This window comes from Plecotus auritus (assembly GCF_963455305.1).
Source record: "Plecotus auritus genome assembly, chromosome: 7".
Lineage (NCBI taxonomy): Eukaryota > Metazoa > Chordata > Mammalia > Chiroptera > Vespertilionidae > Plecotus > Plecotus auritus.
The window spans coordinates 35,656,606-35,673,574 of record NC_137774.1 but is presented as its reverse complement, the minus strand read 5'-3'; the positions used below and the strand labels follow the sequence as shown (position 1 = coordinate 35,673,574).

Sequence of the window (16,969 nt, the reverse complement as noted above, 5' to 3'; positions counted from 1 at the left end):
AAGACGAAGAAGCTTCCTTTTGGGGAGGAAAGAGGAAGCAAAGGGCTGACCCCTCCTTTTCAGGGAGGCAGAGCTGAGATCCGACCAACTCCTAGGCCAGATCAAAAGCGCATTTCCCTCTGATCCTCAAACAGGCTAGTTCAAGTCCACGCTCCGCTCAACCCCGGGCTGTCCGAGTCCGAGCTCAGCGGCCGGAGCACAGGGCAGCTTCTCCCAGTGACCAGGCTCCCCACAGCGGTCCTGCGGGGCAGCTGGGGAAGCTGCCTCAGGGTCGCCTCCATCATGAGCAGTCTTGGACGCAGGACACGGGAGGAAGTTAGGCACACGGGTCTCTGGGAAAGAGCCCAGGAAACCCCATCGTCTCTCCTCCAGCAAACTGTACCCCCTTCAGCCTTTGACAAGGAGCTCCCAGTTACCACGGAGATGTGAAAGCAAAGTGACCGGGAAGGGTGCAGAGACAAAATGCCTGGTGGGAGGGAAGAGAGGGCCACTCCAACACTGGACCCCGTGCCCCTGCCAAAGGCAGCCTGCGTCCGACCGAAGGCGATGCTTGCCTCCTAGAGCAGGGCCCAGCTTCCGCCACCTGCTTGCCTAGCCCCACTTCAGCCTCCGGAGAGCCAGAGCCTGGCTGACAGCACGTGCCTGTCCCAGGGCGCCCTGGCTGAGAAACTGCAAAGAGGCTGCTCGGACCCCTTCCACTGTAAGGTGGGTGAGCGACCTTCACCACGCAGCAGCTGCCACGCCCCCTGCCCGCCAGCGTTCCCTGCCACCTCCTGCGCTGAGTGCCTAGACCTTAGCCCCAGGTCTCCAGTCTCCGGTGGCCAGAAACACCCCCCCTCGGAGCAACCCCTCCCTCCCTGCTCTCCCCAGGGCACCGGCTCTCCCACCGCCCTGTTCTGAGGGGAGAGACCATCTCCTCTAGAAGGAGCATGTGCACTCTGAGCACACAATACCCTCGCCGCTCAACCTCCTCTCCTCTCCCTGGAAACAAAGAAACTCCCAACTTCTCACTCTCCCGGGGGCTGGTGCCCTCCCCGTCCAGGGCACTGCTGTCCAGGCCATCTGTCATTCTCCGACCGGCCCCGAGGACCCCTCTCCAGCCCAGGTTGCCACACCCACAGGTACAGTCTTGTCACTTTCTGTCCTTAACAGCCTCTTGAGGAAGTTGCACACAGCCTCTCAAGCTAAGCCACCAATTCCATGCAGATCTTGGGGTTGGGGGGGTGGTATCTGGACCTTCTAGCCTGGCCCCTCCATTTCTAAACCATCCCTGCCTGGCGTGGCCCCCAGACTTTCAATTTCAGGCTGGAAGCTGGCTGGAATGGGGATCCAGCCACTTGCATCCCCTCCCTTCCCTGCTGCTCCCCAAACCTTGACGACCACATTTAAGCCCACTCCAGCCAGCCCCCCGAAGTGGGAAGACACAGCACCTCCCATGAGAGGGAGTCTGGGTTACCATAGGTGCAGTTACAGCAGAAGCGAATGATGAGGAGAATTTCCATGGCAGCCTCTGTCCCTACAGCAGCAGCCTGTGGCCATCGCTTCCCAGCTCCCATCAGCAGCCCAGCCACTCAGCCACCTTGCACGCTGCTGCTGCACAGCCTCCGGAATCAAGCAGCCGCTTCAGAGTGCTCCTCTCGCAAGGGGGAGGGGAGGAGAGGGGAGGGGAGGAGAGGGGAGGGGAGGAGAGGGGAGGGGAGGAGAGGGGAGGGGGAAGGAGGGAAGAATAGGGGAGGGGAGGGGAGGGGAGGATAGGGGAGGGGAGGGAGAGGAGCAGGCGGGAGGAGGGGGGAGGGGAGCTAGCTGTCGCTGGCATCCTAAGGAGGAGCACGTTTGTAGCTGGCTGGCTGCTGGGGACAGAGGCTGATTCCTTGTGTGCGCACTCACACACACTCACACACGATCGTGCACATGCTCACACAAGCAGGGCACCGTCGTCCACAAAGCCAGACAAAGGAAGGCGACTGTTATCCAGCCTGCCCCCGCGTACCTTCCATAGTGACTGACGTGTGGCTGTCCTTGGAGTCCTTGGGACCTTTCACTTTGAGTTCCTGCCAAACAGAGGAGAGGGATCACTGCCTGGCCCGTACGGGAGCCTGCCCATCCCCCTGTGAGCACAGGGGAAAGAAGGATCCGACACCCCGGGGTACAGAAGACCACAGGCAAGAGCCCCCCTCTACCTCACAGTCACCTGGACTCCCTGAGCCACACCCACGGTCCCCAGGGGCCTCATGGAGGCCGGAAGCAGGGTGTGGGCAAGGGGGGCTCTAGGTGCCAGACTGGACTTCCATAATGGTGCTCCTCAGACCTGTCCCCTAAGCCCCGCCCCTGCAACTTCCAGAGAATGAGCAGTGGCAAAAGCAGGGCCCCCGCCCCCACCAGCACCCGCCAACACTTAGGGGTGCATACATCAGCCCAGGACACACAGGGCTTGCGTGGACAAGCAGCTGGTACACCAGCTGATCCTGGGGGCATGAGCAGCTCTTGGGATAAGGAGTGAGGGGTCCCACACACCTGCACAGAACAGGGGGGAACACCTGGGTGTGCACTGGGGCCAAGAGGCTGAGTCCCCCAATCCGAGCTCCATCTTACCCACATGGGGAGAGACTCCCCCAGCCCCACCTGACACTCCCCACCCTCTGGGGCCTGTGCCAGGCCTTAGAGAGGAAACTGCAAGGAAGGAAGAGCCAGCACCCCCTGGGTCCCCTGCGAAGTGACCAGTAGTGAGGGCTGGAAACAGACTCCAGGGCAGCTTCCCTGAGCCAAACCGCTTTTACCTGCCCTTAGAGAGGTCCAGCTCCGGCCCCAGCCCTTGCTAACGGGCCAATGTGCTGTAACTGGAGCCGTAATGCAATCCCCACGTCCAGGGCTGAGTGCACAGATGGGGGGCCTCCAAGGGGGGTGTGGGTGGTGGGAAGGCGGGAGTGAGGGGAGGCCAAGGTCAGGTACCCGGGTGATACTGCCCGCTCTGCCTGGGGGGAGGAGATGCCCAGACAGAAGGGAGAAGGGGGTTACTCAGCTCCTCAAGGCCGTCTCTGGCTGGTGTCTGGATTCCCAGCTTTAGGAATTTTCCTCGGCTCCCCCCCCCGCCCCCGCCAGTGCAGCCCAGAGGTATGAAGTCACTCGCTGCTGTGGAGAGAGGAGGGCCTAATTGCAGTAATTAAGTGGCAGCGCCAGGAGGAAGCACCAGTGTCAGCCCATGAGCCAGGGAGAGAAGCCACTGGCAGCGGGCCATGGGCCTGGCTCTGCCCTTGGAGCCAGCAGGCTTCGAGAGGGGTTTAGGGGTGAGCACAGGGGTTCTGCCGACCACAGAGGATGGACAGTCAGGCCAGGCTAAGAGGAGACCCCCCTCTGGACCATACAGGACCCAGGCAGCCACGGCAGGCCTCTCTGAACACAGATTGGGGAGATCTAGTTTGTTCCCAGGGAGAACTGGGAGCCGTGAGGGGAAGCACCGTGTCTCCGGCTCCTGGCTCGGCATAGAGGGACTTCCCTGCGCCTCACTGCATCTTCTGAGGCTCAGAGTGACTCACCTGACCCCTGGGTTTGGGAGAAGAGACCGAGCTCAGCCCTCCTGCTGCCCCTGGTATCTGGGTTCAACAAGACCAAGGCGGCCACCAATCCAAGTGGACTGTTTCCAATCGGCTTTTACTGGTGATCAATCGCACATTTTCACCTCCCACGGTCTGACTCCTGTGCTGCCTCTTGTCAGTTCCAAACTTGTAACCCATCACTCCAGAAGTTTCATGAAAACTATGCTGCAGCTCACCAACCTTCCTAGCATCAGACCGAGACGAGAAAGCAAAGGGTCCCGAGGGGACTGCGAGGCAGGGCCTCCAAACTGCAGGCAGAGCTCCCCGTCCCTGGGAACCGAGGCCCTCTTGCCGTGAGCGTGGAGCTCGGTGCTCGGTCTGCGAGGCCAGCGGCTGGCTTGGGGCGGTCACGGACCTCTCTCTGGCTAAAAGGGTGAGTTGAGCTGTGCTCCTGAAGGATCCCAGAGCCCACCCTGCCACTTCCTGGAGAGACAGAAATGTCGACGGCAGACAATGCCACATCTTTGCCGTGCGGAGGAGCACGGAGGGAAGGCTGAGCTGCAGCAGCAGGACAGGCATATGTCCAGCTAGACCACGCATGTTTTAAACGTGTGGCCCACCGCCCGGGAGCTTGACATGCTTGAGTTAGAGGATCTGCAACGACTTCTCCACCTATGTGGCCCTGTCCTCTGTGTGTGGGATTGCAAGGATCTGAAAAGACCACCTAGCCCAGACTTCCTTGAATCTTACTGGCATAAACATCACCCAGGAAGGTTATTAAAAATAGACTCTTGAGCCCCACCCCAAACCTTCCGATTTGAAATTCCTGGGAAGGTGCCTGTGTCCCTGTGGTTTTTATCAAGCAAGTCTGGTATGAGTTGGAGGGATCCAGACACCTCATTCTATAGAAACAAAGGAAGGGAAGTGACTTGCTCAAGGTCACTGCCATGTGGGAAATACTGCCTTTTTTCTTTGCTTTTTTTTTTTTTTTTTTTGCCTCCTCTGTTCTAACACAGAAAAGCCTACAACAGAATGACAAAAAAATCAAACAAATTGGTGTTCTTACATGAAGAGGGTAAATGTCAAGTGCAAGAAAGCAAATGTCAGGCTAAGTGGGACCCCTCAGGGGAACCGTTTCCCGAACTGGAAAGCAGGAGAGGCCCAAAGGCTGGAAGGCCCTGAGTCGGGGGTGGCTGTGCAGGGCGCTGCCCACCTCAGAGATCTTCTGGAATTGGTTGTTGGACTGGCTGCACTTCTCCGCTGTCTCCAGAGCGACTTTATAGTTATCCACAAACGCTTTGTACACGCCAAGCTGGCTGGCCTGAGGGGAAGAGAGAGGAGGGGGGGGCAGGAGTGGGATGGGGAGAGAGGATTAATGAATGGATGAGAGCTTAACCAGAGCACCCGGAGCTCCCTTAGCACTGAAACTTCTAACTCGGCTTCAAGGGGCTAGCTGGGGACAGAGGGGGAAGGCAGGATGCATATACTACAGTATCCCTCCGAACTTGACAGTTTCCATGGAAACTAGCTCAGCCAATAAGGTTAACAAGGGGGTGCTGGAGATTAGGGGGAGCAGGATAGGGTCTTTGTTGGCACGCTAGAAATCCAATTCATCAGCAGCACTTGGCTTTATTTAGCATCATCAAGGTCTCTCAGGGTTTGAAGCCCCTTAACACCTCACGCCTCTTTCACATCCTGGAACTAGCGGGAGCAGGGAGAGGCAGGGGAAGCGCGGGGTGGGCACGTGTGGGTGTGGCCTGCTCAGGGTTCCACTCCCCATGCTAAGAGTGAGGGACTGCATTTAAAGGCACAGTCCCCACTTCCCTCAGCCTCTAGGTCCCTGACCCGTGGTCCTCAGCCTCCGAGGAGCCAGAGGCCCTGCCTCACGGCACATGTGCACGTGTGTCACACTGAACCTAACACAGAGCTTTGCATGACTCGTCACCACACAGAACCTCGCCTCCTCTGGGAGGCAGAACAGATGCCATCATCCCTTTCTGCAAAAGGGGAAACGGAGGCACGGCCACTTAACTCCTCAAATATTCTCGGGAAGCGTTCTCTGTGCTGTGCGAGTGCACGTCCTCTTCAGGGAGCACAGGGCGGACATGAGAGTTAAAACTACAATAAAATACCATTTCACACCCATCCATCTGGCCCAGATTTAAACATTTCATGGGATTAAGGGTTGGCAAGAATGTGGGGAAATAGGAGCTTTTACAGACGGCTTGTGGGGTGTAAATTAGCACCGGACAAGGGCTCTAATGCATCTTCCTGTCCCCTTTCCCACGAGAAGGATAAAGGCTGGGTGCCCAGGCTGGAACCCAGCCCTCCCATCCCACTGCCTAAGGGAGTAGCAACTGACAAGTTTCACAACAAATGTTGACTGAATTGCAAAATATAGGAATAAGTATATATGTGTGTGTGTGTGTGTGTGTGTGTGTGTGTGTGTGTGTACTTATGTCCATTTAAAAAGTACGTGCAATGCCATAAAAAAATACAGATATGTAGTAAAACACAAACTGCAGCCTAGGAGGATACCCATCAAATGCCTGCCAGCGGCTGCTTCTAGGTTGAAGGGAAGGACAAGAAGAAAGGGAAGGGAGACTGACTGCATCTTCGTCTATAATGCTTTATTTTTTAATTTTTTTTAAATTTTTATTTTTTAAATATTTTATTGATTTTTTACAGAGAGGAAGGGAGAGGGATAGAGAGTTAGAAACATCGATGAGAGAGAAACATCGATCAGCTGCCTCCTGCACACCTCCCACTGGGGATGTGCCCGCAACCAAGGTACGTGCCCTTGACCGGAATCGAACCTGGGACCCTTCAGTCCGCAGGCCGACGCTCTATCCACTGAGCCAAACCGGTTTTGGTGTAATGCTTTATTTTTTTAATTAAAAGGTTCTGCCATAGCCCTGGCGGGTAGCTCAGTTGTTGCAACACTGTCCCATACACCAAAGGATTGCGGGTTCAATTTCCGGTCAGGGCACGTATGGGAGACAACTGATCGATGTTTCTCTCACATCAATGTTTCTCTCTCTCTCTCTCTCTCTCTCTCTCTCTCTCTCTCTCATCAATGTTTCTCTCTCTCTTTCTCTCTTCCTCTCTAAAAATTAATTTTAAAAAATATATCCTCTGGTGAGGATTAAAAAAAAAAAAAAAAAGTTCTGCCATATACCTCCAGAGCTTAACACCTGTGAATTCTAGTAGGTGAGCACATAGTTGTTAGCTACATTATTCTCCAGGTTTTCTGGTTTAAATTTTTTTCAGTGATGTAGCAAGGAGGTTCCGCTTCTGTGGGGCTTCCTCAGGGCTCCTACCCAGGTGCTGGGAAAGCGCCTGCTTCTAAGCCCTACTCTGGACCACTCTGCTTTTTCGCAGAATCTGTGTGCTTCTCAAGGACCCAAACAGGTGAGGCCAGGAGCTGAAGCAGCCTGGGCAGAGACAGAGCACGGGGAAGCTGGCGGTGGGGCCTAGGAAAGCCGGTGGGAGGCGGGGGGGAGTGAGAACTGGGAGGCTTATGGAGAAGACAAGATCAGAGCCATGCAGGTCTCAGCCTCCAGACAGGCCAGACTTGAAAAAAAAATCCTCGTGGGGAGAGGCAGGAAGGGATGGAGGTTGTTTCCTTTTCCAGGGGAAGTGCTGGCCCACTGGTGTCTCAAGCTACGGGAATGTGCTAGACAGTCGCTTCCTAAACCAAAGTAAAAATCATTGCTATCCTCCTTCCAGATAGGCATTCTCCTGTCCCCTTTCCCAGGAGGAGGATAAAGGCTGGTGCCCAGGTGGCAACCCTCCCCTCCCATCCCACTGCCTACGGGAGTAGCAGGAGGTGAACCAGAAACAGGAGCCTGGGCAGAAGGCCTGAATGCAGGGGTCACCGGCCATCCCAGGCACTCATCTCCATGGGACACCCTCCCCTACAGGGCCCAAGGCCCGGCCTGCCAGGACTGTTGGCTGGGAAGTAGATGTTGCTTGGAAACAGCAGCTAGGCACTGAGTGATCTCATAAAACAAACAGCAGAGATGCTAATTCCCTCCTCTCCATGATGGATAATCAAATACCTGGAGACCAGCAGAAAAGCAACTGCCTCCAGATGCCTGGCCTGCCCTGGCTCCGCCCGGCCCTCCCAAGCTTGCAGCCCCAGGGGCTTCAAATGTGTTTGTGATGCTGGGGGAGGGAGGTGGGGAGCACACTCATGACCAGGCCCATGGATCTGGGACCAGAATGGGAGTCCCTGGTAACAGCAGGGTGCAAGTGACAAAGATAAATAGAGACAGCCCTTCCACTCTACTCCAGGGTATGCACCTCCCAACCTCTCTTTTGGTCTCTTCTGCCCTCCTGAGGTCTGCAGAGAGGCTGCCCCACACCAATCGGCTCAGGTTCCTGAGACCAGGCCGGAGTGATGACTGGGTATTCGCCATCCCTGAACTGGGGAGAACTCTGGGGCTGCCAGAACCAGAAGTGTGGAATTCTCTTGCAACAACACCTTCTGGGGGCCTCTTCCTAATATTAATAATAATAATAATAGTGATAATAACAACAACAGTATTGATAATGGCTAACTACTGAGTATTTACTGATTTACTATGTTCCAGGCCCTGTTCCAAGCACTTTCCAGGTATTCCTCACAAGAATCCAATGAGATAAGTCCTTTTACTATCCTCACTTTTACAGACGAGGCATCCAAGTCACAGAGAGGTTGGGTAAGTTGCCTCAAGTTACAGGTTTAATCTGCGGCAGAACCCAGATTCATACCCAGCAGTGACCATACTCTAGAGTTGTGCTTGTCCCTACAACACTGCTGGTCTCTTGGGACAGACCTCACACCCTGTGACGCCTTCCTCAATGCCCTCCCACGTTCTCCCTAGTATCCAGTGTGTTCACTCACTCACTCGCTCACTCATTCACCCACTCACTCATTCACTCAGCACTGGGCTGGTTCTGGGGGGTCTCCAATGGCTTATGGTTTTAGGGAGACAGGCAGTTATAGTGCTCACAGGGGGGATACCATAGGGGCTGCATGTGGGGAGGGTTCTCCAAGGAGGTCACTTCTAAACTGGGAACTGATGGGGAGAAGCCAGACCAGATAGAGAAGGACATTTCAGGCAGCTAGAGCCACAAGTAGAGAGGCCAAGAGTGCCTACAGTGTGAACTGAGAACAGCAAGTTCAGTGTCAGGGGCACAGGGGGCGGGGAGGGGGGGAGCAGCCAGAAGCCCGGTGTGGACAGAGGGTGGCATTTGAAGGGTCTCCTAATAACCATTTCTCAGCGCCCAATCTTCATCCAGTGGGCAAGGGCAGCCATAAAAGGGATTTAAGCAGGGCAGACCTGGCCAGGAGTTTCGATGACTCTCAATAACTCTTCTGTTAGCTGGACTTGGGAGGTGGGCCTGGAGGCAGGAGCCACTCATGGGGTGAGCGCCCCAGAGCTGGTGGAGGGAAGCAGGTGGCCATGAGCATGAAAGAAGTGGACTGTGGCTGGCGAGCATGTGTAAAAAAGGAACCCTAGTACACTGCTGGTGGGAATGCAGACTGGTACAGCCATTATGGAAAACAGGATGGACATTCCTAAAAAAATTAAATATAGCCCTAACCAGTTTGGCTCAGTGGATAGAGCGTTGGCCTGGGGACTGAAGGGTCCCAGGTTCAATTCCGGTCAAGGGCATGTACCTTGGTTGTGGGCACATCCCCAGTAGGGGGTGTGCAGGAGACAGCTGATCAATGTTTCTCTCTCATCGATCTTTCTAACTCTCTATTTCTCTCCTTTCCCCTCTATAAAAAAATCAATAAGATATATTTAAAAAAATTAAATATAGAATTGCCATTTGACCCAGTGATCCCACTTCTAGGAATATATCCTAAGAAACCTGAAACACCAATCAGAAAGAATATATGCACCCCTATGTTCATAGCAGCACAATTTACAATAGCTAAGATCTGGAAACAGCCCAGGTGACCATCAGTAGATGAGTGGATGAAAAAGCTGTGGTACATTTATAGCATGGAATACTATACAGCAGTAAAAAAGAAGAACCTCTTACCCTCTGAGACCGCATGGAGGGACCCGGAGAGCATCATGCTAAGTGAAATAAGTCAGTCAGAGAAAGACAAGTATCACATGATCTCACTCATATATGGAATCTAACAAAATAAACTGATGAACGGAGTGGATCCAGAGACATGGAAGCATGGAGCAGAGTGCGCAATCTCAGAGGGAAGGTGGGGGAGGGTGGGTGGGTGGGTGGTACTTAACCAAAGACCTTGTATACGTTTATGCATAACCCATGGATGCAGACAGTGGGGTAGGAGGGTGGGGGGCGGGGGTGGGCTGGAGGGGGTTGATGGGGGGAAAAAAGAGGACATATGTAATATTTTCAACAATAAAGATTTAAAAATAAAAAAGAAATCGACTGTGTAAGAGTGAGGGAAGAGGGGGCGGGGGGAGGGCAAGTGCCAAGTGGGGAGTCTAAGGGAGTCACGAATGGTTGGAGGATGGGACGGTGGCAGCACCCACCGAGACAGAGGCAGGAAGAACAGCAAAGAACTTCGGAGACAAGGAGTTCAGTTTTGAACATGCTGAGCTTAAAGCCCTGGGAGTAGTCAAGTAAGAGCTTTCTCCAGTGTAAGAAAGTGGAGGCCTGTCCACCACTCAACCAGTCCCACCATCGCGGGGGGGGGGGGGGGGCAGGGGGGAGGCGGGGAGAGGTGGAGGAGAGGCGCTGCTTCCCACCCCCCACCATTCACACTGAGAACAATGGCTGCTGACTCCCTTCCTTTCCGTTGGGCTGGCAGAAGTTATGGAGTTATGGGGGATGAACCCAGGAGAGAGCCAGGAGGGGGACCCGTGGTTCTGACCTGAGGGTCCTCCAGGAACACAGCCAGACACAGACACAGAGCGAGGACAGAAGATGTTGCAGACGCTCTGGGAACTAGAAGACCTCAGCCAGCCTTTCCCAACACGAATGCTACCCCCTCAGCCTCTTCCTTCCCCTGCACACTGGGAGGGCTGGGCTCTCAGGCTTTCCAGGGTCCTCAGAGCAGGCGGTAACTGACATAGTCTCCCAATGGACCACTTCATTCCAGACACTGCGCTGAAGTGTGGTGAGCAGTCCCTACCCATCCACCAGGCACGTGCCCCTTTGTCAGCTGGGGGACAGCAGACCTGAACCTCAGCAGGGGAGAGAAACAGTGCCCTGCCAGGAGCACCTACTAGTAGGCACACGGCCCGTCTCCAGCATCCCTAGAACACTCTAGACTTCACGGGGGGAGGCTGTGAGTCAAGGTACCAGGCCCACCCAGGTTCCCCATACTAGTAAAGCAGAGGCCCAGGCTTCCCTCCAGGACTCGGGAAGCTTCAAGGAGACCAGGAGGGCGGGGGCTGACTGGCCCTCACTCACACCAGCAGCTCCACCGAGGCCCTGGGGAAGGACCCTCTGTCAACGGGACACTCACCAGCTTCTGGAAGAGGTGGCCCATGGTGACCTGGCTGTCCCACTGCTGCACCTTGGGGCAGAGGTTGTCGTAGAACTCTTTGTGGATCTCATAGATGTCCTGGATCTTGTAGAAGATGGTCTCGATCTGCTGGATGGTGAGCACGGGCTGCGAGGTGGTGGCTGTGGCCTTCAGGGGCTTCATGGGCTGGGAGAGAGGCGGGAAAAAGAGCGGCAGATAAACCAGAGTGTCAGCAGGCCCAGGGCACCGATTAGCCTTCCCTTATGTCCGAGTTCTGCCTACACCAGCGGTTGCCAACCTTTCGGACCTCACGGACCACCAGTGACGCCACTGGTTGGCGTCGCTTGGCCTAGAAAAAGCCACGGACGGCAGGGCACCTGAAGTGTGGTTCATGGGATGTAGCTGCTGTCACTGGCCCCAGCATGGCCCAGCAGCCCTGCCAGGTCCAAGGGGTGGCACCAGGACACACTTCCTCTACCCCTCAGGCCCAGAGGAGCCCCCGGCCTCCAGCCTGTATTAGGTTCGCTTTTCGGTTTCAGAGGCTCCACATCTTCTTTCCTGCTGCTCAGTCACAAGCTCTTGTCGCACTTCAGTGGAAGGGACTGAGAAAGAAAACATGATTCTAGGACTTGGGAGTAGAGTCTTGAAGAGACCCAAGACCAGTCTCGGCTGTACTGATATTTCAAGCTCCCATCACTTAGTCTAGAGACAGCGAACAGGTGGCACACAGGCCATTGTCCCGCTTCCTGTACCTGTGGCAGACATCGCTGCGTGGTCAAATGATCTTTCTCACGGAGCCTGGTTGTAGTCTCAGACTCTTTCTCAATGCCCAGGTTGACATGTAAGATGAAGCCTATCTGTCATCTCTGTTGCCTACACCAAATGCCCCATGGCCTGAAGGTGGAGAGGGTGAGATGACAGGCAATAACTCAGGACCATCCCCTGGCACCGGCTGGGAGCTGAAGCCATCCATCATCTTCATGCCCAACAGGAGCACTGTGGGATAATGGGGCTTGTGTGTATTTTCTTCAGTATGATAGTCTATATTTCCTAAATCACCTTCAATGAGTAAACATTAATTTTATACTTAGGATAAAAAGGTATTAAAATTCATAGCCCAGCCAGTGTGGCTCAGTGGTTGAGCATTGACCTGTGAACCAGGAGGTCACAGTTTGATTCCTGGTCAGGGCATATGCCCAGGTTTCGGGTTCAATCCCTGGTGTGGGGCATGCAGGAGGCAGCCAATCAATGATTCTCTCTCATCATTGATGTTTCTATCTCTCTCTTCCTCTCCCTTCCTCTCTGAGATCAACCTATATAAATAAAAAGCCAGTGACTGGAACGCCAGAATGACCAGAACAACTGGTCGCTATGATGCCCACTGCAGCCAGCCAACTGGCCCAATCAGGGGCAGGGCTGGCCGGCCAACCTCCCATGCCCCCTCTCTCCCTCTTACCTGTCCCCCCCACCAGCCCAGCCCCAATCGGCCCCCATTGGGGCAGGCCAGCTGGACCCCACCTGTGCACAAACTTGTGCACCAAGCCTCTAGTACAGTGGTCGGCAAACCGCGGCTCGCGAGCCACATGCGGCTCTTTCCTTGAGTGTGGCTCTTCCACAAAACACCACGTGCGGGCGCGCATGGACAGTGTGATTGAAACTTCATGGCCCATGTGCAGAAGTCGGTTTTCGGCCTGGGCGAGTCTATTTTGAAGAAGTGGCGTTGAAACACTCAAGGGACCAAAGAGCCGCATGTGGCTCGCGAGCCGCAGTTTACCGACCACTGCTCTAGTACAAATATATTCTTAAAAAACACTATTAAAATTCAAGCTGAAACCAAACAATTGATCCTGAAGGATAAAGAGCTCCTCTTTGGTTGACCTTCCTTCAGCCCAAAGCCCTGCAAGACGCCCAGACTGCACCCCAAAGGCCCCCCAGGAGACAGGGTCTGAGAACCTGCCACAAAGAGAAGGCATGGGAGGGGCGGCATGTTTCCCAGGAAGAGAGAAGCCGGAGTCAGACATGGCTGATGTGTGGCAAGAGGCCCTTGACTTAATCTGGGTCGCTCTGGAGACCCAGGAACAGCAAGAAGTTACTGGGCAGGTGTGGACTCACTGGAGCTGTTCCCCACTGTGTCACAGGATTCGGTAGTGAGCTTTGCAACAAGAGAAGCCTCCTGGCAAGAAATGGGCGACGCAGTGCTGGGCTGGAGGGAACACCTACACCGAGGGAGACCTAAGAGATGGTCTTTAAGAGATGACCACCAGCTAAGCTGGCCACAGCAGCCAAACTCCCAGCCCAGCTTCATTCCACCCTCCCATCTGGTGGTGGCAGAACCCAAGTTTGTCCACAAGAGGAAGTTCCATCTACTCAAACACCCAGACAGTTTCCAGCTTCTGGCTCCCTCCTCCTCTCAGCTCTAAAAAAGCCCAGACGTGATGAAAAAGGCAAGAAAAAGCAGAAGCCCTCCTTCTGACCCTCTCGGCGCTGAAACCGACAAACCCTTCCTGTCCAGCTCCTTGCTAGGGAAGTCGATGGGGCTCGCCACGGGTGGTGCAGGCCAGGCAGTGTGGGTTTGAGTCCCAACTCTACCACTTAATAGGTGTGGGCAAGTCACTTTGCATCTCTGGACCTTAGCAGCCTCGTTTGTAAAACTGGGATAATATTACCTTCTTAAGAACTCTGATGGGAAGATTAAAAGTGGTATGTATATAAAATATTGAGTATGTACCTGGTACATAGAAGGCAATAAAAAATGTTAGCTGCTACGATTACTACTCACCCCACAAATAATGTACCAAGTGCCTAACAACATGAGGCTAGACTGGGGTGGAGGATTTGAAGGCGTGTGTCCCAGGATTCACAAATCCCTGGCCCCACGGAGCCTCATCTAGTAGGGGGGAAGACAGGACACAAGGAAATTACCAAGCACATAATCACACATACACGCACTGGGGGAAGTAGGAAGGGGAGGTCCTGAGACGCGTGCTGAAGGGGACATTCACCCTGACGTGGGAGCAAGGGCCAAGGGGACCGTATCCCAGGCAGACTGCCTCAACGCCCAGTCCTGAGGCAGGAACAGGCTAGTGAGAGAGGCGCTGGGATACAGCCAGCGGGCCTGTGCGCAGGGCGCAGGGGGAGGAGAGGGACCCAAAGCGGGGCTGGAGGGGTGGGCTGCAGCCGGACCTTGCAGGGGAAGGAATGCGGCTTTTAAGCCCAAGCAGTGAAGTGGCTTTCCCTGGAGGGGTTGAAGCAGGGGAGTGAAGGGGTCCAATTTTCTTTTCAGGAGATTGTTTTTATGACTCACGATCCGGTAAACTGGACCAACACAAATGAAATATCTTAGTGGACAAAAGCAACACAGGCCATGACTTGGACTGTAAACACCAACCGACTTGGTCTCAAGGTTGTGCAGGTGCAACTCGGAGGGCTTCACAGAGGAGGTGACAGGAACAGGCCTTGAAGGTTGGGAAGATCTGAGTAGGTGGAGGGGTGGGGTCTGGGTAAGCATGCTGGGCAGGGACACAGAAGGAACCAGGAGCCAGGAAAAAAGGAATACTGTTCTCCCAACCCCCGCCATGAAGCTGTGGCCACCCTCAGCTTCATGGCTCCCGGCCCTCCATGAAGGATACAGAGTGGGCTCTCAGGATCACTGTTATTCCTTCGACCCAGGAGCCAGGGGAGGGTCCAAGTCACCACAGAGCCCCAGAACCACTCATCCCTGTCCCTGCCATGGTCAATCTCCACCAAGGAGGGGATGAAGGAATCGGGAGAGAACCGTCCTGGGACTTCTCAGAAGCTGCTGGGGAAGCACTCATGTGCCACCCACGCAGGGACAAGACACAACTGCTCTGCTTCCTCCTAAACGTCCCACTCTGTCTACAAAAGGGGAAGAAATGGGCGCTCACCAGCAGCGGTCACACGGACAGGGCCTACACTTGGGCATTAGACGGCTCTTGGGACAAGGCTGGGGACCCTTGGTCTTAGCCCTGATTTCACTTCGGAGGGGGGGAGCACTGGGTGTGTGTTCCTGGCTGGCTGGAGACCCTTGAAGGCAGTTTTATTATTATTATTACATTTTTTAATCCTCTCCAGGGATATTTTCCCATTGTTTTTTAGAGAGAGTGGAAGCGGGGAGAGAGAGAGAGAAACATCAATGTGATAAAGACCAGATGGAGCCTACAACCTAGGTACATGCCCTTGACTGGAATCGAACCTGGGACCCTTCAGTCCTCGGGCCAACGCTCTGTCCACTGAGCCAAGTGGCTAGGGCGGCAGTTACGTTGACCTGGTGCACCCCCAAATACAGGTCTCAGTGGTTCGGGCGACAGGCACAAGCCACCCAGCACTGCTCCTGTGCCAAAGAGCTAGCCTGCCAGTTACCCCTCTAGCAATCCTGCTGCAGGGGGCTGGGGCAGGGGCTCTCTACCTATCAGGGGAGAAAGGGAATCTTCAGGAGGATCCCCAAGGACCTCAGAGCCAGCCCTGGCTCTTGATTTCCCATGAGCGGCTTCTCAGGAAGACAGGCCGGCGGTTCAAACTCCCCGTGGGGTTCACACTGCCATTTGTCTGCTCTGTCCTCCAGCCCTGCCTTTCGAAACAGGGGAAAGAAGTCGGCCCACTTCCTCTACCTCCTATCCCAGAAGGCCTGCAGGCTGCCGGCAAGGCCTGCTTACCAACTCTCACCTCAGCCTCCTGCTCCCTGGGGCCCAGGCAGTTGGGCATCAGTAACCTATTTCACAGATAAGGAACCTGAGCCCATGGGCCTCCTGGGAATGACAAAGCGAACTGCCAGAATGACAGTCTAAGGGAGGTGGGCCAGCAGTGGCCTGGGGTGGGGGATGCTGTAGGTGAGGGTGCAGCCAGATGCAGAACCCAGGGGAGAGAGTGGGAGGAGAGAGGAGAGAGGAGGGAGGAGCAAGGAGGGAAGAAGGAGGAGGGAGGGAAGAGGGAGGAGGAAGCAGAAGAAGAAGGAGGAGGAGGAGAAGAGATACAGAATGACATGAATTTGGTTTGTCTCCCTTCCTCCACCTCCCCCCCCCCCCCCGCCCCGCCCCGCCCACCTCAGCCCAGGCTCTCAGGTAATCTGAGCCCCTAGGAACCTGGAAGGTTCCAGATGACCAAGCCTTGCCCAGCCAGCAACCCAGGGGACAGGAACAGAGGCTCCTGTGGGTGTCCCTGTGTGTCCCTGTGTGTGTACATAGACTTAGGTACACACACCTCGCCGCTGGCATATCAGGAAGTCATAAGCTCAGAACAATCACACCCCAAGAGCAGAGCTGTGGGGATGGGGGTGGGGTGATGAGAAGATCTGGGGGTGGGGGAGGAGGGAGCTCAAAGAGGACAGATTTTCTTCTCCTCTGAGCCCCTTTGTCAGCTCACCCCAAAAAGCAAAGGGCTTAGCTACCAGGTAGCTGAGAGGGGAGGGCTCCCAGTTCAAGGAGAGGGGAAGAGGGCTTGAGTCCTTATTTCGGAGGCATATCATCTGAGGCTGTGGCTGGGGAGGGTCCTGCCCCCTCTTCCAGGAGCTGTCGAGCTTCCAACCGGCCTCCTAGCTGATCCCACCCTCCCTGGCCTCTGCTCAAGAAAGAACCAATCAGGGGCCCAGGATAAGCAAACTGGGGGCGGGGGGGGGGGAGGAGGGGCCTGAGCCTCAGTTTTTTGCCTTTGGGGCAAGAGCTGTAAGAAAGGCGAGGCAGGGAGGGAGCGCCTTGGCCCCTAAATCTGTTGTTATCTTTGCCAACAAACGGAAACTCAAGTCAGGCACAATGACAGATAAGAAATGAGAACTCAGGCCTCCCCTTCCCTCAGGGAAAGGCTGTGTTGACAGAGACAAACAGGCCCTAACCTGCATTCTCTCCCGGCACTGGAGAAATAATAGTATCAGCTAATGCTTGGGCTCTTTCCTAAGAGCTTCCTGTACAAACTCATAGAATCCTCACAGCAACCCCTTGAACAGTTAAGTCCCCAATGCCTTTGATAGGTTCTG

At 54.9% G+C, this 16,969-nt stretch overlaps 1 protein-coding gene across 6 annotated transcripts in view; it reads right to left on the bottom strand.

Annotated features, from left to right (window-relative positions):
- The window catches only part of ABR (ABR activator of RhoGEF and GTPase), a 188,689-nt gene that overhangs the window by 56,857 nt on the left and 114,863 nt on the right, over positions 1-16,969 (bottom strand). For all 6 annotated transcript variants that reach the window (XM_080681597.1, XM_080681601.1, XM_080681602.1 and 3 more), the window contains 3 exons: positions 10,984-11,169; positions 4,747-4,854; positions 1,991-2,051 (listed from right to left, as the gene is read on the bottom strand). In XM_080681597.1, the coding sequence (XP_080537723.1) occupies positions 1,991-2,051; positions 4,747-4,854; positions 10,984-11,169 (355 nt within the window). The remainder of the gene's footprint in view (positions 1-1,990; positions 2,052-4,746; positions 4,855-10,983; positions 11,170-16,969) is intronic.